Source organism: Gasterosteus aculeatus, chromosome 14 (assembly GCF_964276395.1).
Source record: "Gasterosteus aculeatus chromosome 14, fGasAcu3.hap1.1, whole genome shotgun sequence".
NCBI lineage: Eukaryota > Metazoa > Chordata > Actinopteri > Perciformes > Gasterosteidae > Gasterosteus > Gasterosteus aculeatus.
The window spans coordinates 9155103-9178320 of record NC_135702.1 but is presented as its reverse complement, the minus strand read 5'-3'; the positions used below and the strand labels follow the sequence as shown (position 1 = coordinate 9178320).

At 45.1% G+C, this 23218-nt stretch overlaps 3 protein-coding genes across 4 annotated transcripts; all 3 read right to left on the bottom strand.

Moving 5' to 3' along the window:
• Window positions 1-38: 38 nt before the first annotated feature.
• Window positions 39-3832, bottom strand: ptgdsa (prostaglandin D2 synthase a). Its single transcript, XM_040198465.2, has 7 exons — window positions 2648-3832; window positions 1497-1636; window positions 1279-1355; window positions 771-881; window positions 585-686; window positions 460-491; window positions 39-377 (listed from the first exon to the last, which is right to left on the bottom strand). Exons 1-6 carry the CDS (start codon window positions 2741-2743, stop codon window positions 460-462), a joined length of 558 nt encoding a protein of 185 aa, XP_040054399.2. The 5' UTR covers window positions 2744-3832; the 3' UTR covers window positions 39-377.
• On the bottom strand, window positions 3828-17475 carry slc27a4 (solute carrier family 27 member 4). 2 transcript variants are annotated; one of them, XM_040198390.2, is made up of 14 exons: window positions 16767-17475; window positions 15346-15507; window positions 13185-13395; window positions 12845-13028; window positions 11228-11386; window positions 10425-10494; window positions 10156-10247; window positions 9723-9832; window positions 9270-9479; window positions 8976-9102; window positions 8448-8585; window positions 8178-8342; window positions 7768-7914; window positions 3828-7343 (listed from the first exon to the last, which is right to left on the bottom strand). In XM_040198390.2, exons 2-14 carry the CDS (start codon window positions 15504-15506, stop codon window positions 7186-7188), a joined length of 1932 nt encoding a protein of 643 aa, XP_040054324.2. In that variant the 5' UTR covers window position 15507; window positions 16767-17475; the 3' UTR covers window positions 3828-7185. The 2 variants fall into 2 exon arrangements, with proteins under 2 accessions (XP_040054324.2, XP_040054325.2); XM_040198391.2 differs by lacking the exon at window positions 16767-17475 and adding an exon at window positions 16178-16201.
• A 992-nt stretch (window positions 17476-18467) lies between these two features.
• swi5 (SWI5 homologous recombination repair protein) lies at window positions 18468-21964 on the bottom strand. Its single transcript, XM_040198484.2, has 5 exons — window positions 21740-21964; window positions 21599-21647; window positions 21418-21521; window positions 21191-21285; window positions 18468-18935 (listed from the first exon to the last, which is right to left on the bottom strand). Exons 1-5 carry the CDS (start codon window positions 21820-21822, stop codon window positions 18871-18873), a joined length of 396 nt encoding a protein of 131 aa, XP_040054418.2. The 5' UTR covers window positions 21823-21964; the 3' UTR covers window positions 18468-18870.
• Between the last annotated feature and the right edge of the window lie 1254 nt (window positions 21965-23218).

Genomic DNA, 23218 nt, shown 5'->3' with positions numbered 1-23218 from the left:
ACATACATACACACACATAAACAAGCAAACACCCAGTCTGGAGATTAATATGGTTTATTTGACTACGTCCGCTCAGATTACATTCAGAATATTAAACAAACAAAAAAAGGTTGGTGATTAGGGATTTTGTTAATTAAATAGCCTGGAGATAAATATTGTTTATTAAAGTAACAGTGTGAAAATGTACGCCACCAGATAAGAGAGAATGACAAGTGCATTTCATCACCGATATTTGCTATTCATCATCCTTGTTAGCGGAGAGAGATCTCGGGAGTAATACATTCTACAGAGTATATTCTAGTAAAAAGTGAACCGGCAGACAAAGAGCAGCAGGTCAGGATACTCATGCCGCCGTCATCTCAGGTACATCCGGGAACCTGCAGGGAGACACACAGACTCAGTTACGCCGAAGATGTGAAGTCACTCACATGCTTGGAAGTTAAAGACACAAACACTCACCTAACGCCCAGATCTTGATGGTGGGCAATTTTCTGTTGGCCAGAAAACATAAAGGAGAATTCAGCGTCGCTGCGCTCTACCCGTTATCTGTGTGTGTGCACTGCCATGTGCTCCGCATACTGTACCTGCCGGCGGTGGAGTCAGAATTGAGTCTCTGGGGAAACCTCGGGACACGGCGAAGGCCTTGAACTTCATTATCGTATCATTCCGGACTGTTTGCGAGCGACCTGGAAACAAGAACAAGCACACGCGTAGTGAGTGTCGCCTCTGTTTTCTAACGTGCTTGGATATGATGTAAACACGAGTCTCACCGTAAAGCGCCACCTGCGTGTACTCTCTGTTAAAAACCTTGTGTTTGAGAACCACGGCGTAATCAGTGTAGTTTGTGTCCACCACTGTGATGTCCTTCACCATGTTATGGCCTGACAGAAAACACAACACACAAGTGAAGGACAAAGGCTTCCATGTCTTTCGGTATTAAATAGTAACTAAACCAGAAAAATATGACGATTAATGCAAATCCATGTGAGTGACCCTGTAACTTTTTAGAATATATTATAAAATCTGTAAAGTAGAATAACCTTTAGGGTGAAAAAAATCAACCATATTAAAACATTCATCTGCATGCTTTTGTAGTTGTTTGCTCAATACTGTCGCAGATCCAGAATTCAATGATGTCCTGCTATTTGCAGGAACTCGCTGCAAATAGAGTACCACGAAAATATTTACATTGTAATTGAGTAAAGTCACAGAGGTTACTGAAAATGGGTTCCTCTCTCGTCAGGGCGATGAGTTAAAATTAGAAAAGAGGAGACTCACGTGTGCTGAAGTACGTGAACTGTCCAGGTACGCTGGTCTTCTCATAGTTGTACACTTTCCTCTGACAACCTAAAGGTCTGAAGCACAGAGGGGAAACACGGCCTTTGTCATTTCCTAAACCACTTCCCAGTTTCCTCTCTTCTTTGACCAACGCATGCACTTCTGCGGCCACACAAACACGTACATCTGCACCACACGTCACAGGCACGCAGACTCACGTGGCGTCCCACATGGTGAGGTTGACGTTGCCGTTTGGCATGGCGGTAATGACGCCCATGGAGGCCTTCACGTTGTCTCTGAAGGGGGTAAAACTGGCAGAGTCATAGGCCAGGCCCACACGGTACCATCTCCCTGCAAACTAAACACACGCAAAGACTTAAGGTTAGAAAACACCAACGCAACACTTGTTGTGCACATTCCCCCCCCCCCCCATTTTAAACACATCCCAGTAAAAAAAGCCAAACCAAATGTTTTTCAGTCAGTCAGTTTCTTAAAATGAGCAGAGCCCCCCTCAGCCCCTCCCTCTTGTTTGTGGCTCTCGGCCCAAAGGCCAGTGCTTCCTACTGAGGCCATTCCGGGTTAGGAGGTGAACAGCGCTTAGGGACTAGTGAGTGTTTAAAGAAGCAGTATGTCGGATTGACTCCCACTGAAATACAGTGCCCTGGTTTAGCAAATTGAAATGATGAATGATCAGGTTTTAACATTTAATAGACTCGATGGAATAAACTATATAAGGCTTTGCGGGCAATACTCGTTGGTAGGATTAATTAAATAATGCTTTGGGGATTTTTTTAATGCAATTTGTTGCAAAAAATAAAAAGTAAGTCTTTTTTTTAACGCATACATGCATTTTCTGTCTGAAACAAGTGAGCTTCATTTGCAACAGCATTTCCTCACTTATTTAGACCCCGTAAAAAATGGACCTTTGGGGAGACTACAGAGGTTGCATTCTCCTGGAAGTGATTAAGAATTTTCCCCATTTGCTGCAGGCATTTTCCCTTCTAGGCTGTATAGCTAAACAATAGACAAAAGAGATCATGCCGACACATGAACCGCCACCAGAATGGCAAGCAACTGATAAATATGGAACCCCAGGGATATTTAGAATACTTCAGAGTTAAATCCAGTACCAAATCAGCCACAGGAAACAAAATAGGACATTTGTCTCTCTCACACACACACAGACACACACAGACACACACACAGACACACACAGACACACACACACACACACACACACACACACACACACACAGTGTTCCATTACTGATGGAGTCTGTGAATAACGAACAAACGTCAAACTGATTCAAACACATTAAAGACCCCTAAAAAAAGCTTGTATACGTGTGTGTGTGTGTGTCAGTCTCACCATCCGCAGGTTGAAATCTCTCTGAGGCTTCACGTCTGCGTCCACCACCATCCCGAACAACATCACTATGACAACAGCCAGCACAGTGGTCCTCATGGCTGCGAGGAGAACGGAAGCGGCGAAGTGGATTCGGGCTGAATGGCGGAGAGAGGGTATCTGACCCGAGCCTTGCGAGAACTGTCGGCAGTCAAAACGGACGACACAGACTGGCAGAGCCTGTGGCAATGTTTGTTTTTCTCTCAATCCACCCACCTGGTTGTCAGCCAATCACTGCTGGAGATCAGGGAACAGTGGCCAAAGTGTTGAGGATGTGTGGTTCAAAAACAACCCCGACTTCCCTTCCCCAGAGGCCTGGTGACGCCTGTGGCGTCTCTGAACCAGCTGAAGCTCATGCGCTGCACTCACGAGCACAGACACACACCGGCTTCACATGACACCGTCCCGCACGGATAAAAGAAAGAGGAAACGCTCTGTATTTCAATCCCTGACACTGTTGGAACACAGTCTTAGCAATGAAGCACTTTAAAATACGGTAAAGGTTCCGCATTCAGAAGTATGAACAACAAGGGTATCAACAGCAATGGCTCCTGGCAGTGCTGCATTTCTGCATGTAAAATGCAGCCTGTCAAAAATAATCTAGGCGAGTAAAAGGAACAATGTGTCTCTTTTCCTTTTGAAAAGTGGCATAAAATTGACTTAAGCCGGCGACAGCACCTTTCAAGGAGGATACGGTCTTAACTCTTGGCCTAAATGGAAAACTATAGTATGAAATGCTACTTATGTAGCATCAATGATAAATGAAACAACAGGACATTTAATAACACTTCTCAAAATTCAAGGTAAAGCAAAATAATAAAAAACTAAAGTATTTCAGCTTGAGTAGTTTGACATTACTAAAATATATTCTCTAAATATCAAAAGATCAAACAAGCTGTGCAGGCCTTTCCTTGTTTTACAAGATATTGAGGTCGTATCTGATGCCTCCTTTTTTTCTAATTTGAGTAGAAATTCTGAAAAATGCAAGAATTTTCATAATGCCGTTTAAATTACAAAGACCATGGACTGAATTACTTTTCGTACTTCTGGTTATACACTTGTATGAATCTAATTATATTGTTATGAATCTATAATAAGAAAAAAACTTGACATGTTGACATGACAACAATCAAGAGCGCGAGTGAACAATTTAAATAGTTTTTATTAATAATGATTTCCCATTTGCAGCACTGCTCTTATCTCATTTTCTTGAAATGCATGGTGCATACAGCAAGTTCAGTGGACAAGAGGACATCAATGTACTGTGTTTGGCGCGCACGCACACACACACACAGCACACCTCACACACCTCCCCTACACACTCTGCACAGCGAGAGCCGCCGCTTGTGCAATGAGACAAAAACAAAAGAAAAGGAAAGGGCGACATGGGGGGGGGAAATAAACGAAGAAAAAGTGCAAAAAGCAGTGTGAGAAAATGTTGATCAGAGGCATGAGGGACAGCGAGACCTGAGGCACAGCCAGGGTTTCTGGATCACGAACACCATGGCCCCCCCAAATAAATGCATTTGGTAGCAGGGTTTACAAGGACAGAGATGTTCTCTCGAACTTTTCAGATAAAAGGACATGGCGCCCCCTTCTGGTCAAACATAAACCTCAACAAACCCCGTCCCACAACACCGCCACTCTCATGAGGCCTGCAGCTGACTCGTCTGGTTTGTAATGGACTTTCAAAATAACATCTATAAGCCAGGAAATGGAAATTTGATCAGTCTATCATTGCACCAATTGGATCCAGAAAAAGTTGCTCCCTGGCTGTTTTGCGTTCATAAAAAAAGTTGAAAAACTCAACTGCCATTCGATTGTCTTACACTCATGCATGGATCCTGTTTTTATACACACACACACACCAAATCACATGATTTCACGCCAAGAAAACAAAATCAAATACATATAGCAGTGAAACAATCAAGTATAATGAACAGTTCCTTCAAAAAATAAATAATTTAAACCTATTTCAAACAAGAACATGGAAACATCTCATTCAGTGCTCTGCTGTGGGCCTGTTCAGGGCGGACCCCCCCCCTCAGCCACAAGCTTCATAACAGCCAAACGGTGCAACCTTTACTTGACAACATCATCAGAATCATTGGTCACTCATTCGCTTTTTCAGACATTCATCAGCACATTTCACACTCACCATTAGATGACAAATAAAAGTGAAACAGTGACTCATTTAACCCCAGAGGAGGCAGAGACGAATCCACAGACTACGCACAACACGCATCGGCAAAAAATATTTCAGAACAGCGTTGGGGAGTGTAGTTGGAGCTTTGTGTGACGAGACCTCTTGAACCTCAATCAGAACACTATATGAGCTCCGAACAGGAAAGATGTTTTCACCGTTGTCGGAATATTAGTAGGCAGAACCCCGGCTGCGAGGGTTAGGACGGCACAGAGGGGGAGGAAGGTCAAGATGAATTGAAAGGATCGGGCTGATTGGAAGACAGATGATGACTGCGTAAAAGGAAAATTAGCAAATGGAGACTTGGGTGAACAACATCTGTAAGACGACCAAAAAACAAAAAAAACAGGACCAGAAAAAGACCAGAGGAGACAGACAAGACGCTGCGACAGCTGCCTCGCAAAACACGGACTCTCGCCCCAAAGAAAACATCAACACAACCTCTTCCTGCAGCTGGCAGGACGGAGGCGCTGGTCGGCGGGCTGCCACGGACCCTTCAGAATAAAACGTACATCAGCTGCCATACTTTGGGCTAGTTTTGCGAGGCTGCAGCAAAAAAAGGACATTTAGAGCTTGGGTGGGACAGAGGGCGGAGGAAACGGGTCTAACGGCGGGAAGCACACCGTGTGTGTGGGGGCCGGGCCTGTGGATCTGGGAGGTGAACTCACAGTAAGGCACAGTGCTCTGCTTGTAATGGTTGATGATGCGCATTCACGCTACCGCAACTACGGATGACAGCGACCGCAAACAATTGACAAACGGACGATTTACAAAGCACGTGTTCTCTTGTTGTTCTGCTCTTCCGTTTCCACGGCGATGACAACGTCCTTCCACGACGGGCTTGAATCTTTGGATCTCTCAGCGCTCTTGAATCTGGCGGTACATCCCCCTCCTCCGGAGTATCGCTGAAAACACGAGACCTCGTTGATCAGACGTTTTGGTGCTTCTTCTTTAGTCAAGTCTTCTTCATATGTTTTTCAGGAAGAACGTACACACATACACACACACACTGTATGATGAGACTACCTTGGAGGACAAAACCTGCACAATACAGCCACACAAACGCACTGCATGTCAGCTCAGTATTAAATCCCCGTTCATGGAAACAGCCCAATGTGTTTGGCCCATGGTTGATTCAGTCAGATCACTTGACTTTGTGTTCCAGCAGCTGATAGAAAATTCTGCAACTTTGCATTTTTGAGGACTCCGACAGTTAAAGCACAGGTTTTTGGATACAAGCAAAAAAAAAAAAAAGGGAAAGCTTTCACAAAAACATCAAATAATAAAAATGTCATATCATCTTAAATACGCAAAAGTAAACACTACAACTTAAATATTTTTGGTGTGACGTAGACATATTTAAATACAGGTCTTTGTTTTATATCAGCTGTCATGTGGTGCGGCTGATTATTGCACTGCGCACGCTGGAGCCCCGTTTCACTTCAGCAGATCTTTCAGCTTTAACCACTGGTCTAATTTAACGTCTGCAACAAAGGCTTCCCTCACTCCGACATGCTGTTCCCTTTAAAAAACAACAACAACAACAACAACCACCTTGGTATACTGCTTATTTTCATCTCAAGCTCTGTGGAACATGGGGGAGGGATTTAATTTAAGACAATGATACCAAATAAGTGCCAGAAACGTTATAAAGTTAACCTCGAAAAAGCTGACGCTGTCATGCAGGCTTGTCGCGGCTGATTGTGCAGGGGAAGTCCAGTCTTTAGCGAAACAATATTACAGATTAGAGAGAAAGTCCAAGTCCTCATAGGTTCCTCCATTGTCCAACACAAACACTTTTTGTACAGTTTCCATTTGACTTCTTAACATCATGTGGATAATTCAAGTCTGTGGATATCTGTAGTTTATAGTTGACAAGGCAACTGCTTCACAAATCCCCCCCTCGGGTGTCCCTCGGGTGGACCGGGATGGACGGGCGCGGCTTCTCGGGCCCCGTGTGGCTGTGAACGGTGGTTTCAAGCTATCAAATACCAGGTTTGTGCCTCTCTCCGTGCTTGCTGACGTAGCGAGAGGAGTTGCTGGGGACGGATGGGGTGGTGGTGTGTGTGTGTGTGTGTGTGTGTGTGGAGTGCACAAGACTGCTTTTAGGGATTTTAAAAGTGTTTTGCGGAATACAACGTGTGTAGGTGTAAATGGGCCTCTGAGTATGCATGGCTAGGACTTTACATGTGATCGATTATGGGGGGACATGGTCCTGCTTTCGACATCTCGGTCTTCTCTTCTGCATCAGTGGGAGCGTCCATGTGTGCACGTGGAGATGAAGTGGTCGGCCCGCCCATCACAATTTGTGTTTTCCTGATAATATGGAGTGGTAAAGCTCCTCGTTCAGCTGCGCGTAAGACCCTGTTCTGGAATCCATGAAGTAAAGTCTGTCCGTCACACTGCAGGGGTCAAAGCCGTCGCGCCGCAGGTCCGTCTTCTGAAACTTGAACGTTCCTGAGAAAGAGACAAGTCTTTTTAGGCATTTCATTTTGCTAATTGAGCTGACATTAAACCGTCTACCACAGGGCCTGTGTCCAGTTGCCTCCAAGTAGCTTTACAGCAGACAGCCTCGATGACTCAGTATGGGGTCATGCATCTCCTGGTTGAAAACTAGAAACAGACGCTACGTGGACACGGGCCCCCCGGATGACTTTACTTCACTATTTTAAGCCTTGAAATCTTGGTTTCAGCTTCTTACCGCATTTTAAATGCGGTGTTTACAAAATTGTAACCAACAATTTGACTCTATATCAAACTTTTAAAAGTTCTATAAAACTAAGACCCATCACAGGTCAGCGAAGAAGGTTAGAGGTCTGATTCATAGCCCTTCAAAACGGTTGGCATTTATTATAAAAAATCAGCAAAAGGAAAATTCTACCTGTCTTGTTGACCTCCGCAAGGAACCTAAGGAAAACCGGTCTGGCATAAGGAGGGAGAGCCTTCTCCATGTCCTTCACGAACTTCACCAGGTCAGTGGAGTGAGTCGGATCAGCGATGGCGGCCATTCCGGCCTTTCCTTCTGCTCCTGCGCACATAGAAATGGAACATGTCAGAGAAGTTATCCATTGGTCAGATAAAATATATCGAATATCTCTTGGTTGTGTTGTGGCATTTGTTGTCTGCAATGATCTGTTTGACGTGCATCTCCTGGTATTCCACACCCATCATGCCACACTAGCTTTGGGGGATCAAGTTTTCTAATGATATGTTGTAATTAATCTAGTCAGAGTGGTGGGATTCCCTTCAAACAGATACTACGCCTGTTATTACTATAGTACTATAATTTACCTGGTACTTCCACTCCATAGACAACTACATCTTTCATGTCTAAAAGCCGGCTGAGCGTCCCCTCCACCTCGGTCGTTGAGACGTTCTCTCCCTTCCACCGGAAAGTGTCTCCTGTACGGTCCTTGAAGAACATGTGGCCGCAATCGTCCATGATCAACACATCACCTGGTGAGAGAACGGGGGAGGGGGGGGGCATAGATCATATTCAGCGGTCGGGCATGGAGTACAATGAATGACTCAATACTGTACGTATACGTGAGTGTTTCTAACCAGAGAGATAGGCACTGTCTCCCTTCTTGAAAACACTCTGAGCAACCTTCTTGCTGGTCGCCGATTGGTTGACGTAGCCGTCAAACCTCCGAAGAGGATCATTCTGAATGATCCTGCCAACCAGCTGCCCGGGTTCACCTAGAAGGAAAAGGGAGAGGGAGAGAACATGAACGTATGAAGGTATAACTGCCTAATCGTGTGATTTCGCACACATTAAGTGGATTGTTTCAGAAAGAACTAAATGTCTGACTGCTAACCCTAAAACTATAAACACAACACAAGGCAATCACTGTAAGTTTGTTGAGGCCTTGTTGTGTACTTATTTACCTTTGAGCTGTGCGTTCAACCCACTTCCTCAGCCAGTAACTTTGAATGTCAACATTTCCATAAAAACAACTGCTGTGTGCGTTGTGATGGACGTGTAATCATACGGAGTCTTCAGTCGAGTCACACAACCACAGTGTGTACGTACTTTTAAGTTTACCGAGTGTAAAGATGGCGTTTGAAAGGTGCTTAGATCAAACCCACCAGGTTTGCAGGGAATGCAGACGCCATCCGGGCCCCTAATGAGCTCCATGGTCTCCTCGTCAACCCTCACCAGCCGGATGGGGTAGATGAACGGCAGGATCTGACTGTTGAAGCCGCATGCGCCAACCTAGAGCACCAACACAACATTGTTCACGAGGTTAACGGCTCCCGAGGGGCGTGTTGCCTTGAAACGTGAAAACAGCATTTTGAGTGAGCGGTGGAAAACGCAAAGAAACTCCAGACAGAAAAACAAAAGAATTACCCAGAGGTAGTGTCAGAGGTTCAATTCCCCACCTTGTTACCGAAGTTGCCCAGGCTGCAGTTGCACTCTGTGGCTCCGTAGAACTCTGCGATCTGCGGGATGTTGAAGCGGGTCATGAACTCCTCCCATATGGACTGCCGCAGGCCGTTGCCCAGTGCCATGCGCACTCGGTGCTGCTTCTCGGTGTCCCGGACCGGCTGGTTCAGCAGGTAACGGCAGATCTCCCCGATGTACTGCACAATCTGGACGAGAATGGAGCACAGCGGCGGTGGGAAAGAAATTGTTAAGCGATGAGACTGAACACATAAAAAGACTCAGCATTGATTCAATAGCAAGTTTACAATAGTGAGATAAAAGAATCAGAGATTAACTGCGAGAGGAATGTGAAACCTTGAGATTATTTCAAAAGGAAACACGTCTTCGGACCGAGATCGTGTTGTTCTACTCAGCTCCGGATGATGATGATGATGATGATCGTTACTCACAGTGCAGTTGTATTTGGCACAGTCGTCCCAGAAACGCGAGGCAGAGAACTTCTTTCTGATGACTACGCTCATGCCGTGGATTAAGCACTGGCCCACTCCCACAATGTTACCTGCGGTAACAAAATAAGGAAACATTGTCACGATCATAACACGTTTGGCTCAAGATGAGAACCTAAAAATACACAACATGCAACTTGTAGAAGAAGTCAACTGTGACAGAAAAGACACTCACTTAAAAACATAAGTCAACACTACTTTGCTGCTAATTTTAGCTTCATCCACTATCTTTGGCCTGATGCAGCTTGAAGCCAAATTAACCATGACGAACATTATAAGGAACTCCGCCGATGCAACAAAATGAGAAGCGGAGTAAAGTTCTTGATGATTTAAAATGATAAAATATCAACTCTAATCCCCCACATGGATGGTTTACCTGCAGAGTGGTAGAGCGGAAGGCAATCATACAGCACGTCATCTGAAGTCATCTTAAAGCCATAATATACCAAGGCTGCCATGCGGTAGTACCTGAAAACCGGGAGTGGGTCAAAAACAATTCAGAACAAAACCAACAGGTTTTATATAGTTCTCTTCCATTCTCTTGTGACAGTGTTCATTCTACACTTGAAAGCGACATGGATCAACAAAGAAAGCAGCTGCAGAATTCCTGTGTGTCTGTAAGTACGCCGCACGGCGCCGTCATACCTGCTGTGCACGACAATAGCAGCTTTCGGCATCCCAGTGGTTCCTGACGTGTAGATGTAGAACAGGCGATCTGGGGAGAAAAAAAAAAAAGAAAGCAGGGTGAGTGAGGAAACCAAAAATGTCAACGATTCCGGCGGCCGTGCACTCACACGTGTACAAATAAAAGCGCTGTGATGTTTAAACGCGTCACATTTTGAAGAATGTGCAGGAGTGCAAATGCTCGGCTTCGATCCTTAATTAGAGGCCTAATCGCAGTTTTGATTGAAAACTAATTTTGAAGAAGGGACATCACTGAAGGGTGGAAGTAGAACAGAGCAGAATCTATAATTAAGACGGCAGGATCCAGTTCAGACACACACTACTGCATCCAGATGGACACAAAGTGGATTTAGATTCAGTTGAGGGTTTCCCCGGAAACCACTTTCCTGCTCTCAAACCACAGAACAGATTAAGTACACCGGTGAGCCCAGAGATCTGGATTATGGTGGCTATGTGCAACCTTAAACCAGCTACAAACCCCTTCAAGAGAGTGTTTTGGCATTGGCATATCGGCTGAGCAGGTGCAAAGACTTGCCAAAGGTCACAGGTTTTATTTCCGCGGCGGTGTGCGGTTCAAGAGCAGAAGTGAGTGATCACGTTTCTTCTGGCTGGTTTGTACTCATGTGAGTAGGGTTTTTTTTTATGGTCTATATATTGCAAAGCCCTCAGGGCTAAATGTGTCACACAAACACACTTTCGATGATTTGACTGACATCATAGACTCTTAATTCATTCTCCTGTTATGACCCCGTTCGCGGTCTTACCAGTGAAGCAGCGCTGCGGCCGGCTGGGCAGGTGGGTCGGGGCGTTATCCAACAGAGGCTCCAGGCACTCGGTCCCCCGCGGCACTCGCATGGGGTCAAAGTCTCCCAAACAGAACATCTGCACGGCTTTCCCCATCAAGCCGTGGACCTCCGACACGGCTACGAGTGGGAAAACACGTGAACGGAAGGTTCGTTACATTTCACCATCACGAATTACAGGAGGCCGTCGCATTTAAGCACCGCGGCAGACAAAAGGACAAAGGAGGCTGAGGGCCGAGTGATCGGGAACCGGATATGTTGACGTAACTAAATAAAAAAGGTGAGCGAGAGAGACAACAGGTGCAGAACGACCAAAAGGCGCGAGTGTATCAATACGTTAGAAGGGAGCAGAAGATTTCAAACAGCTCTCCTACGTTCCCCAGTAAAAAAGAGAACGTGCGTTGATTTAAAAGCCTGACGTCGTGCTGACTCGGTATTAAATGCTGCTTGCTCGACTTTGCTCATCTCGGTAGCAAAGAGGCTGCATTTCCAATTACTTAAAAAGGTATAACGCACATGACGAGCTCTCGATCCAACGAAAACACTGATCCGTCAAACCTGGGATGAAAAGATGAAGAAGCTCATTATAGCTGATCAGATAAGGGCTTTTCAGATTGAGTAGGGACCCAAAAAAGGCTGATGAGATTGAAAAGGAGCGCTAATTCAACTAAGCTGTAGCAATTTCATGTCCGAGCAACACAATTAATACACCACAGGTTAGTGTATTAGAACATTTAATTAGTTCTATTTGTACATTTAAAAACAAACAAATACACACACCTAATTAAATGTATGAGCTTTACTACTGATCCCCCCCCCCTCCCACATGGGATTAACCTATCAACAGAGTTTGGCAAGGAGTTTATTTTTCAGGAGAGTCATTAAATAAGAATCCTATTACTCCGCTCTTCTAATACCAGAATCTCCTAGTCGCTTGTACTGCTCTCAAAATGCATTTCATCCGGTTTCAATTGATCCCAAACCATAACTAATCATTCTATAAAGAAAGTCCTGCCGCTAGTGCGTCAATCCTTCGCTCACCTTAGGAGCTCAGACGTCAAATAGGTTGCTTTATGAAACTGAATGCTATACTACTCAAATGATGTACACGCTGTATTATACATTAAGCTTAACATTGAATTGATACTCGAATTCGAATCCACTTTATTTAATAATTCACCACTACTCTTCCCTGACAAATTTATTCCTTGAACCCGGCGGATGGATCATGGAGATAATTCCCAAACTCCCTCCTTCCGTTCCCTCAGCCATCTACAGCTCCACTGGCTGATATCGAAGAGGCGCGTTCCCTGAAGCCCATCTATCTTTTATGACCTCTTGTGCTGCCTCTCTGCACCACTCACCTCTCTCGTCACAAAGGAAAACACAACAGCACTCATCAGCAGAAATCAGTGCTGTACAGATTGCGAAGCCCTCTGGGATAATCTTCACATTTTTTGGTCTATAAACCTGACACATTTACAACCATAACAAACAAACTCTGCCCACATTGGCCTCAGATGTTTGTCTAATCTTGATCGCCGGATATCTCCCTCCTCAAATCCTCCCGGCGCCTACCTTCATTCAGCTCGGAGCCAAACACCACAGCCTTGGCGTCGGAGATGGTGACGCAGTGGACCAAGGCCTCCAGCCTCAAATTGAAGTTGATGAGAGCCGCCTCGACTCCGATTTTGGCCATGCCGAGCCAGAGGCCCACGTACTGGGATCTGTTCTCCATGAAGAGAGCCACAACGTCGCCATCCTGGGGAAGGAGGAAGAAAGGCAAAAAGGGGGCGGGGCTTGAATGGCCGAATGTCACCCACTGAAGTTCATTTTTATAAACGTGTGTCCAAAGGGTTCATGGAAGACGCGCCCCCCCCCCCCCCCCCCACTCCACTCCATCAGGAATATGTTGTACCTTGAAGCCCCTTTCCAGCAGCAGGTTGGCCACTCTGTTGGAGTACTCATCCAGCTGTCGGAAGGTCCACGTCTCCCCGGTCCCCTCGAAGATCAGTGCCGTCTTGTCCCCGTGGCGGGCCACCGTTTCAGCAAAGATCTTGGGAATGGTGTTCTTCTCTTTGAGGTGGCGTCTGACATTCATCTTCACCCGCAACAGCACGTATGCCGCACTAAAAGGAGAAGAATGAAATATTAGGGCAACTCAGTAAGAGTTATAGAAACTCTTTCAGGCATGAATCTGTGACAATGTTAGGATTGTTGTAGCAGTCGAGTCCTCCGCACAGTAAGGGAGAGAATTGAAAAGGCGAGAAATTGAAGAAGAAACTTTGGATGATGCAAAAGTGCTGGTTATGTCCGTAAAAAGGGGTTGAAATTGATCATCAACACCTGTAGTTGACCAAGTAAGGTCATCAGTGCGGTGCAGCAATAACAAGAGGCATAAAACGGAAATAAATGGGTACGTCCCGGGGCAAAGTCCACCTTTCAGTGGAAGGATGTCACTTGATCATTTACATCTATTGTGCAAAGGCGAGATAATGGGCACAATCCAGAGCACTGTATCACTACACAAACATCACACGAACCTGCAGTGCAAAGTCACCTCACACGTGCACTGTGGTCTGGATGACATTTCATTTTTAAATCATTACATGGGATATTGTCTTCATGACAGTCCAGATAACCATTATCGGTTATTGCACGGTTGTTTCAGTCATTAGAACACTCAGCAGTTTGGAGTAATTCTCATCCGCCTCTACTGTTTTCTATCGTTGGCAAAGGGACCTTTGGAACAATCTTTAATGAATGTCTCATACTGAAACTGCACCATAATGAAGAAAAAGAGGTTTTACGCCTACACTAAACCACCAAGTGAGGATCACCGCTAGTTGAATAGTGGAGGTTGGTTTAGCTAACAAAGGCATTAAAGGTGTGAACCAGACTGATTCTTACAGTTGAAATTCCTACGCCATGTCACACATTACAAGATAGCAATGAGTCACCGGGGGAAAGGTTATGCTTTCACAGTCATACATGGTACGATTTTAACCTCCAGCCATTATCAATATATGGACAAATAATGACAACGCTATCAGAACTGCACTTATGTGAGTATGGGGTATTTGAAAGTGAGCTTGCACAGAAATAGGCAGCTGAAGGTGTAAGGGAGGATAGATAGCGGTTATGATGACAATCCACCCGCATGCCTTTAACACAGAGCCCTGGAGTCTGTGCTTTAAAACTCTGGTAGGAAATGAGAGAGCAGAGGACATTTTTTTGTACACAACGGGTCACAGAAGCTCTGATTACTTCTGGTTTGGTCACTCGGGCTTATGTGTCACAGAGAGGTCATAAACCCTTTTACAGTTTCCTGTTTTACTCAAACTGCAGCAAGGAAAGAAAAAAAAAAAAAAAAAAGGAAGTTAATCACAAACCAAGTACCGTGGTAACCCCGAAATGTAAACATTGTCTCTCGGTAAGACGGTTGAGATCTGCCCTCTCATTCTACTGTCCTTTTGTGTAATTCAGGCTAACTGCCATGTCAAGTTTTGCGACTTGCACAAAAGGGGCATTCAGCTGGTTGCTAATACCGGTTTTAAAAGCAGCCCTGCCTAGGGAGAGCCGTAACTTCTTCCAAGCTGGTTTACAAACATGTACGGCTACATTTTATGCCAAGTTACACATGTGAAGGCACTTAACTTTTAAACGCTCAAAGAAATCACGTCCTCTCACCCAACTGATGCATTACTGCTACATCCTTATAATACATGACACCGAACCTTTGAAATAATCCATTCTCATTTAAGTGTGTGCGTGTGAGAAATTTGAACTTGCGCAACCATAATGAATGAACAGTGTAGGAATAACAACACATTCTATAAAGAAGCTGATTAGCCTCGTTGTTTTTAACACTTGACTGAGACCATCATCGGACTCCACCTGGATCACATAACAATAAACAATAAACTACTTCTAATGCACCAAGACGCTAAGCTGGTTTAAAAATACCAAACGAATACGAAAAGTAAAGCAATGATTTGAAATGCCTCAAAGGAAAGCGTTCAAATGATATGATGTACAGGAACCGTGCCAACACACACACACAAAATCCCAGTGCTTACTGCAAGTCTCTGCCAACTGTCTTGGCGAAAATCTTCAGGAAGCTCCATCCTCCGGTTCCCAGGTAGAAGATGAGGATGGCCGGCAGAACCTGGAACCAAGGCAGGCCCACCAGCAGCCTCAACACAAACAGCAGGGCCGTGGAACACGCTAGACGCATCATCCTGAAAGAACGCACAATCACGCATGAACATAAACGAACAGATAACGGCGACTACTCACAAACAGTTCGGACCAGACATCAGTTCAGCGGGAGAAAGGTTGAGGTAAACAACGAAAACAAATGTTAACCACTTTAAGGATGTAATCTACGGTACTTGTTTGGTAAACTGACTCTGGTACAATAAACTGAGTGTAAAAAGTTTAACGAATTGTATTTAGTCTCAGAATTAAAACAGAGAAAATCCTCGGGATTTCTTTTCTCTCGCAGTTGAGTAAACACACGAGGCGAGGGAGACCTTGGGGGAAGCGAGAAGTCAAAGCAAAGTGTTTTTAGCGACAGCACCTGATCGCTCAGACGATGCTAAACGATGCGTTCAGGTACAACACACAGCAGCCTGTGTGGAAGACAGATGAATCAAAAATAAAAACTTGCAGGACTGGAATTTCACAACATGCGAGCATTTTGAAGGACATCCGTTTTGCGGCAGAAGGCCGTTAGCGTTTTTTTTTTCTTTTTTCCCCCCCTCGAGCCAAGATGCTGACTGGATGTTCCCCCGCACGAGGCTGCAGTGATGATGGTGGCCCCTCGCGTCCCACGGATCGACGCGGTTGGGGCTAATTGTAACAGGGGGATGTGGGAGGGGGGTCGAGAGGTGAAACCACAATACCAACCGCGAGCGCTGCACCAAAAACGGAAACGAGAAGCTTCATCGCTCGCTGCCGCTGCACCCGGAAATCCACGAGACAGCGCGTAGCATCACATTGCGCCAGTGGACGCGCCTCGCCGTAACCCGCGCGCCATGTGCGAGGGGGCCCGCGTCCACGCGGCACAGGACGGCGGCCGTCGGGCTATAACCCTGACGGTAAAGGGAGGAGGGGGGTGTCGCGGTAAACAGGCGCGCCTGGGGGAGCAGGATGCGCACCGGATCGCGCGCATCGGTTGTTATCCGGGGCGGCGGACGGGCAGTGCGAGAGCAGCCTCCCCCCCACCTCCCTTTACAGGAGATGCTGAATATGCAAGTCCACGTTCACGTTAAAATGACTGCGCGTGGACCGAGGGCTGACCCCCCTCCCCAAGTGCCGCGCCACCTCTCCGAGTCCCCGTCAGTGGGTCGATCGCCCACAAGGTTGACAGAGGACATTAGTCCCAGCCGGGCTGTCTCTCTGTCTCCCTCCTAGCATGCAGGGCCAGCCGTGAAGCCGAACATCGTTGTTTTTTTCTTTCCATTATTCTTTTTTTGTGGGGGGGTTACATACGCACCTGGTTACCGCCGTCACAGCATGAAGGTGCGCGGAAATCCAAGACGTGAAACCCGCGTATTGTGTCGCGACGCCGCGTCCCTGATCGGCTTACAGGCCCGTCTTCTTCTGCCCGACAGCGGCTCACAGGAACGCACGCAGAGACGGACACACGCACACACGCACCGGGATCCCCTCCTGCTGCTGCTGCTGTAACACCGCGATGAGCTGTGGGTCCGCGCGCCTCGACTTTGACCCCGCGATCATCATCCGTTCATCGCCGTTCAATTATCGATATCATATCTGGGATCGTTCGCAGGCAATAAGCTCGCTAGCAACCGCAATTCAAATGACCTTATAATTTTCTTAGCTTACGCCCGCCCCCCGGCCGTCAGCGTCCCAACCCGGCGTGTCAGAAACGAGCGCTGACGGACAGGCATCTGGGCCAATCGCGGAGGGCGATTCTTTCTACGTCCCATCCCGCAGGGGGGCGGAGTTTGCGGCTGCTGCCGGAGAGGGGAAACGCGGCGCGGCCCCGTTTTCACTCCGCGAGATGCGTTTCAAACCCGGTAGTGACGAGGATGCGGATCCGTGGGGCTCAGAGGGACGCGCGTTCAGCGCGCATCGGTCAACTGTGATGCAACGAGCTAAAAGTGAGCCTGGTCCATTGTTGTAGCTGGACAGGGATGTCCCACTTGAACCTGCAGGCATTCTCTTGCAATTGCAAGCCTTCAGTTGTCTCTGCAAAAGAATACATGTGAACATACAGTGGGCGTGGCTTACATTTAATTTAAATACAATTTTGACATGTGTTGTATCTGGGACAACATGCAAAAAAAAGTGATTTTTGATAACGTCTGAAGGCAAGACAAGTTTTATGATAGCAACGGGACATATCATGAAACAGTGATTATCAGGGAAGATTGCAGAACTTTTCCACAATAATAAGGAGATAAGGAGAAGTCAAGGCTTTAAATGTATTACTTGGGTTTAACTGATAAACAATCACACTGTATATCTACCACCTTGACCCCAGTATGTCAGCCGGTAAATGCGTGTTAGGGGATCAAAAAAAATAAATCTGGATAAGAATAAATTGGATGGCCTTTGACCTGCAAATGAGATAAAAAGAGCAGGCCTACTTTTTCCACCTTTCACCCCGTCAATTCAACATGAAGGAACAGACGACCATTGACCAGAAAACACACAGCCAAGAGGAGCATCATCAGGGTCCTACTATCAGTCCCAGGGGACACACTGTCTGAGAACCACTGAGACCTGATAGCGATCAGTGGTTCTCAGACCGATAAAAGGCACGCCCAGTGAATTATGCTGCCAGCCTGGGGTTTAACAACTATACTGAACATTTCTGGGCAAGCAAAACAGCATCATGGAGTTGTTGTTTTTTTAAATAAGGAAAACAAATGCACAGTCCTTAGTTTTTAGTTTAACCTCAGATAGTTCTGTGGAGACTGACATGAAACTGAAAACAAACGTGATAGTTGCTGAATATCAGAAAACCTTAAATCTATCGACTTCAATATTTCCCTTCCATGCATTCACTTAATGGTCGGTAGAATGAATGTTTAATATTGTCCATTTATTGCAAAACCGTCAAGAGTTTATAACCCAAATGACCATTTGATTCCACAAAATGAATGCCGAAACTATGAGGAGTCCAACTTCATTTCCATAGTGGACATGGAAGTGACGAAAAAGTGTCTCTGGTAGTATAATTATTTATTACATGTTGTGGTCAGCTTACAAAGCATAATGCATCAGGAGCTGGTGCGTTTATTTTGGACCTTAAGTTAACACTCCAGCGTTCCCTCTTTTTGGTAAAAACAAAATTAAGCGATAAACACTCATTTAACCATCATCCAAACCGTTTTGACTCAAATGTCAAAAGGGGATGAAAAATCCTTAAATATCCCGCCTGCATGCAGGGCCACCTGAGTCCCTGAGAGAGCAGTTTGAGGTCAGCAAAGTTCCTCCAAGCCACATTTTTAGACAAGATCAATCTTCCCCATTTTAAGCTTCTCTGGTGTTTCCTCTTCGAGCCTCGTTCGCCTTGTTCTGAGAATCCGTTGTCGCCACTGCGACTTCATAGCTTGTTTTTTTTTTCTTCAGTCATCCAGTTCCAGACCAAAGTGGCTGTAGAGATCTCGTGTGGTGGTCCCCCTCACAGCAGCTGCAAGATGTAGCAGAGCAAGGGTCAGGCCTTGATGGTAATAAGCAATAGCTCAGCCTGAAAGGGATGCAAGCGTTTGCCTTTTGTTTGATGCAAATTGTATTCACTTGGTGGGTGTGCACTCGCAGTGCTGATGAAATAAGGGGGTTTGAAGGCTGAGAGCTACAGAGAGGATCATTGTTTGCCGTTTTGTCAATTACACCCAAGGCTTCCCTGTGTTAAAATAGTCACGTGTTTTTGTTCAAGTTACTTTTTTGTGCGTTTTTTCCAGGGGCATTTCATAAGATTTCCTTTTTAAAAGTACTGTTGCCAAATAAGTTCACTTCAGACAGTGGAATCGTATTAGGAAAACTTGCATAGCTGGGGCAACTCCTGGATTTAATAAAAAGCTCTAAACATGTGAAACGTGTACATCATTCAGATTGGTAGGGAGATTTGACAATGGCTCAGTTGTCTTTGGAGGGTGCTGCCTCCACTCTCACGCCTCCCAGCATAACCACATATAACAGCAAGTGTTTAGTGTAGACGCTCTGTGGAAGAGTGTGAGAGAGAGAGAGAGAGAGAGAGAGAGAGCTGAATGGGGAGATCGAGGATGATAGAAGTGTTTGTATTTGACAGTTTGCGAGTGTATGCATGCGTCTGGGTGTCAGACAGAGATTGTAATTGTGTGTGTGTTATGTGAAAGACTGCCATTGTGACGTAGTGGAAACGCCACCTCCATTCACGAAGGTCATTATCAGACTCCTCTGTAACTGTACTGACCAAGAATTTAAAAGTGATAGCGAGCGTTAAACTCACAACATAGATTTAAAACAGACAAGTGAAGAAATGGGAACTAGGGGTCATTAAAGCATTCAAGCAATAGATGACTGGTGTTGTTCCTGTGTCTACATTCCACAAAGTTCAGCCGACTAAATAAAGATGTTCTGATTTCATTTGATGGCACACAAACAATCATGTGCGTGTAAAAGTCGGCTACAGGTCATGTTTGTTATGAATCACGCACAGACCATAGTGTGACTCACGGACGAGAGCATAATGTGTGAACTCTATACTCCTTCCCACGGTTGATTAACATACACAAATATATTTTTAAAAGACACAAACTTATACTCATTGTCCCCTATTTCCTTATACTTTTGTGTGCCCACAGACATATTTACAGTATCACAGGGATTCAGACACAAGTTGTAGAGAGAACATGAAGCGTCAATGCAACTTTCCAATCTCTGTGATTCCAGTAAAGTGATGATTCAAAATTGCATGAAAAAGATGTATGTATAGAAAAAGAACGACACCAGAGCCCATCAATATTGGCCAACATATCACTGGACACAAAACATGAAAGAACTCTCAATGACACTTTACAGTGTTGAACTAATGAAATTACGGTATCACAGGCAGACCAACGGAACATCAACAGAATCGGTGAAGTGGGATTTGATTCCATCCGAAATCAAAACAGGCTTCGGCTTTCCACGAAGGCCTCAAAGGGAAACAGAGCAGCGCCTCTGTTGCCCTCTGGTGGCCGGCTGTGCAACAACACGACAACACTTTCGCACAAGGAGCAATACCTGATCAGATAAGAACGTACTCACATGTTCCTTTGAGGACGTCCACTTAAATAACTTGAATGTATATTTAAAAAGACACAAATTTGGGCACGGCTGTTTATTGAGTTTTAGGAGTACACTTCCATTAATTGTCTCTGAAGTTACACTTAAGCAAATACCACGAGGTAGTAGACTGTGACAACGACGACAGTATATCACATGTGGTAAACATTATGGGTCTTTGTTCAGTATTTACCTCCATCTCAGTAGCTTAACTAGTTAAGTAGTAAGGATGCGATGAAACTGTAGCATAGTTTGTATTCTTGTCCAAACCAAACCAGAAAACAGACATTTTGTCTAGTCTGTTTACATTGCCAGCATATTAGTTGCTCAATTACTACTCAAATTATACCCTCTTATACACTCCTCAGCTCAGGGAGGGAAAGCTCATAATGGGGTTGAATGAATCAAGCCATAAAAGGATCAGCAGGAAAGTTAATTCCACAAGTTACCCATAAGTATATTATTTATAATCACTTTTCATTTTGTGAATTTCTGACTGGTTTCATTCTTTGTCTCCAAGTGTAATGTATCTGACCTGCATAATATAATTTAACCAAGTTGAAATGTTACTTTGGCCTGGTACATTTGACCATTATGCCCTTTTATATGCTACTAAAACTAATGAACTATGAATCTTACCAATACGGCCCAGGAGTGACTGTCCAATGTCTTTGATGTCATTGTATTCATGCAGCATATCGATATGATGCTCCAGCTCCTCTACTCTGCATCCTCTGGAGAGACACAAACACAACAGGTCTCAAAAAAACATGCAAATACTCATGCACAAAAGTCAAGCAAATTAGAAGAACAAACGAAAAACATATCGAATCAACCAAAGACAAAAAGCACACAGCTGTACTCACTCAGCCTCCAACTGGGCGATCTCAGCGTTCAGCTGCTCTCTCCTCCTCTCCAGCTCGGCTAGCTCCTCTGCGGGGCTAACGTTAGCACTCTCCCTCACCGTGAGCTGTCAGGTGCAAAACAGACGAGCGTGATGCCGGAGTGGACGTGTGTGTCTCACACATAGAGAGGGGGCTTACTTACAGGGGATTTGAAGTTGGAGTGAACCCTCTTAAACTTTGAGGAGGGAGTTCTAGGGAGATGAAGACGTAATCAGCGGCGCCTTGAAATAATGTTGTGTCCGTTACTCTCAGCTAACGTTAGCTAGCGGTAACGTTATCTTACCTTTTCAGTGCTGCTTTCTCCGGCGTCGAAACTGCGCACTCGTTGTGACAACCGTGGACTTCGGGAGACTGCTCGGTGCTCATACTGTCTTAAATGTAAAATGAAGTGCGGTGACTAGGAGGAGCAGAAAAGTGGTGACCGAAAAAAGAAGGAAGTTTTGCAATTCGCGGCTGGTGGTAAACAGACTCGTGATTGGTTGTTGAAACAGTGAGGCGGGACCTACATAAAGCCAGCGCTCTCGCGAGAGTTTGGGAGACTTTGTGATGTTTGCGTATAATACCGTCATAAATACTTGTTCGATCCTTCTGACGCTTCTCAAACTGTCAATCACTATCTTTGTCTATGAACATTGTATTTTGCATATATTGTAACCAGCAAGGAGGTTAAATTCAAAAGGACTATAAGACGTGTTGCAGTTGTAGATGCTGACCTTGTGTCATCTATCTAAGTCAGTAAGTGAGGAAAAGTGGGCTAAATCCCAGTATTGTTAACAATCATAGCCTCAATAACTTAAAATAACACATCGGCTCAGGGAAATCATATAATATTGTAAAAATGAATGAAGTCTACAAATGCACTGGTACTCTTACACGGTGTAAGGTTACAGCTTAGGCATGTAGAGCTAGGAGATACCACCAAGGAACTTTGATGACAAAATTACTCATATCTTAAACTAATTGGTGACCATTTCAATGAGTTTCCATAAGTATGGAATGTCCGGTCCGGGAGCTAAATTTAAGAGGGGTTGTCTGTTTATTACAACCAGAAACCGGAGTAAACCATGCCACTATGCTCATTAAACCACCAGATGGCGACCAAGAACAATTTAAATGGGATCTCATATTTCTATCTTACTGTCAATATCGACCATAACATACATATTCCCCCCTTAGAGACGGTGTAGCATATAATCATATGAGCATCAAAACAGCTTCTGTGAACCGCTCACCAGGAAAAGGGTTCCTCAGACGGATTCAAAGCTCGCGGTGGTCCAAATATAAATCGGTGGTGGATTAAAAAAAGCAAAAGGTCACGTTCAATCCACAAACACAGATGCTCACGGACACACATTTTTTTCCATCATATATTGGGGCCATTACGGTTCACAGTCAAGCACCAAAGGAAATGAACAGAGTAACATATTTAGCTTTTCAAACACACAGTGAGCTACACGCGGCCAAATGTGTAACCAGGAGAGTTTTTGTTGTGAGTGTGGAAGACATAAAACTGAGTCCAATCTGTTATGTGTCCTCTGGATTCATTGCTTATTCATTAGTTGTTATACAAAGACAGAGAGGGTCTGCAATGAAAAATTCAGACAGGAGGTATGGCCTTTTCTTCTTCTTTTAGAAGTCACAAGATCACACACACTGGGCGTTAATGGCTGCTGCATGCAGTCCTGTGTGTGTGTGTGACACAGAGGGGTTGTGGGGGGAGGATTTATGGAGGATGTCCGTTTCTCACACACGTGTGAGTGTG

What these genes read in the sequence shown, in the direction of transcription:
- ptgdsa (XM_040198465.2), bottom strand. Translation starts at nt 2,743, where the DNA reads ATGAGGACCACTGTGCTGGCTGTTGTCATAGTGATGTTGTTCGGGATG. An exon ending in GAGATTTCAACCTGCGGATG is followed by an intron (nt 1,637 to 2,647) that starts GTGAGACTGACA and finishes GCGTGTGTTTAG; the next exon opens with TTTGCAGGGAGATGGTACCG. An exon ending in CACGCAGGTGGCGCTTTACG is followed by an intron (nt 687 to 770) that starts GTGAGACTCGTG and finishes TCTTGTTTCCAG; the next exon opens with GTCGCTCGCAAACAGTCCGG.
- slc27a4 (XM_040198390.2), bottom strand. Translation starts at nt 15,506, where the DNA reads ATGATGCGTCTAGCGTGTTCCACGGCCCTGCTGTTTGTGTTGAGGCTG. An exon ending in GCTATTGTCGTGCACAGCAG is followed by an intron (nt 10,248 to 10,424) that starts GTATGACGGCGC and finishes CCCGGTTTTCAG; the next exon opens with GTACTACCGCATGGCAGCCT. An exon ending in TGCGGAGGTCAACAAGACAG is followed by an intron (nt 7,344 to 7,767) that starts GTAGAATTTTCC and finishes TCTCTTTCTCAG; the next exon opens with GAACGTTCAAGTTTCAGAAG.
- swi5 (XM_040198484.2), bottom strand. Translation starts at nt 21,822, where the DNA reads ATGAGCACCGAGCAGTCTCCCGAAGTCCACGGTTGTCACAACGAGTGC. An exon ending in GAGAAAGCAGCACTGAAAAG is followed by an intron (nt 21,648 to 21,739) that starts GTAAGATAACGT and finishes TCATCTCCCTAG; the next exon opens with AACTCCCTCCTCAAAGTTTA. An exon ending in ATCGCCCAGTTGGAGGCTGA is followed by an intron (nt 21,286 to 21,417) that starts GTGAGTACAGCT and finishes GTGTCTCTCCAG; the next exon opens with AGGATGCAGAGTAGAGGAGC.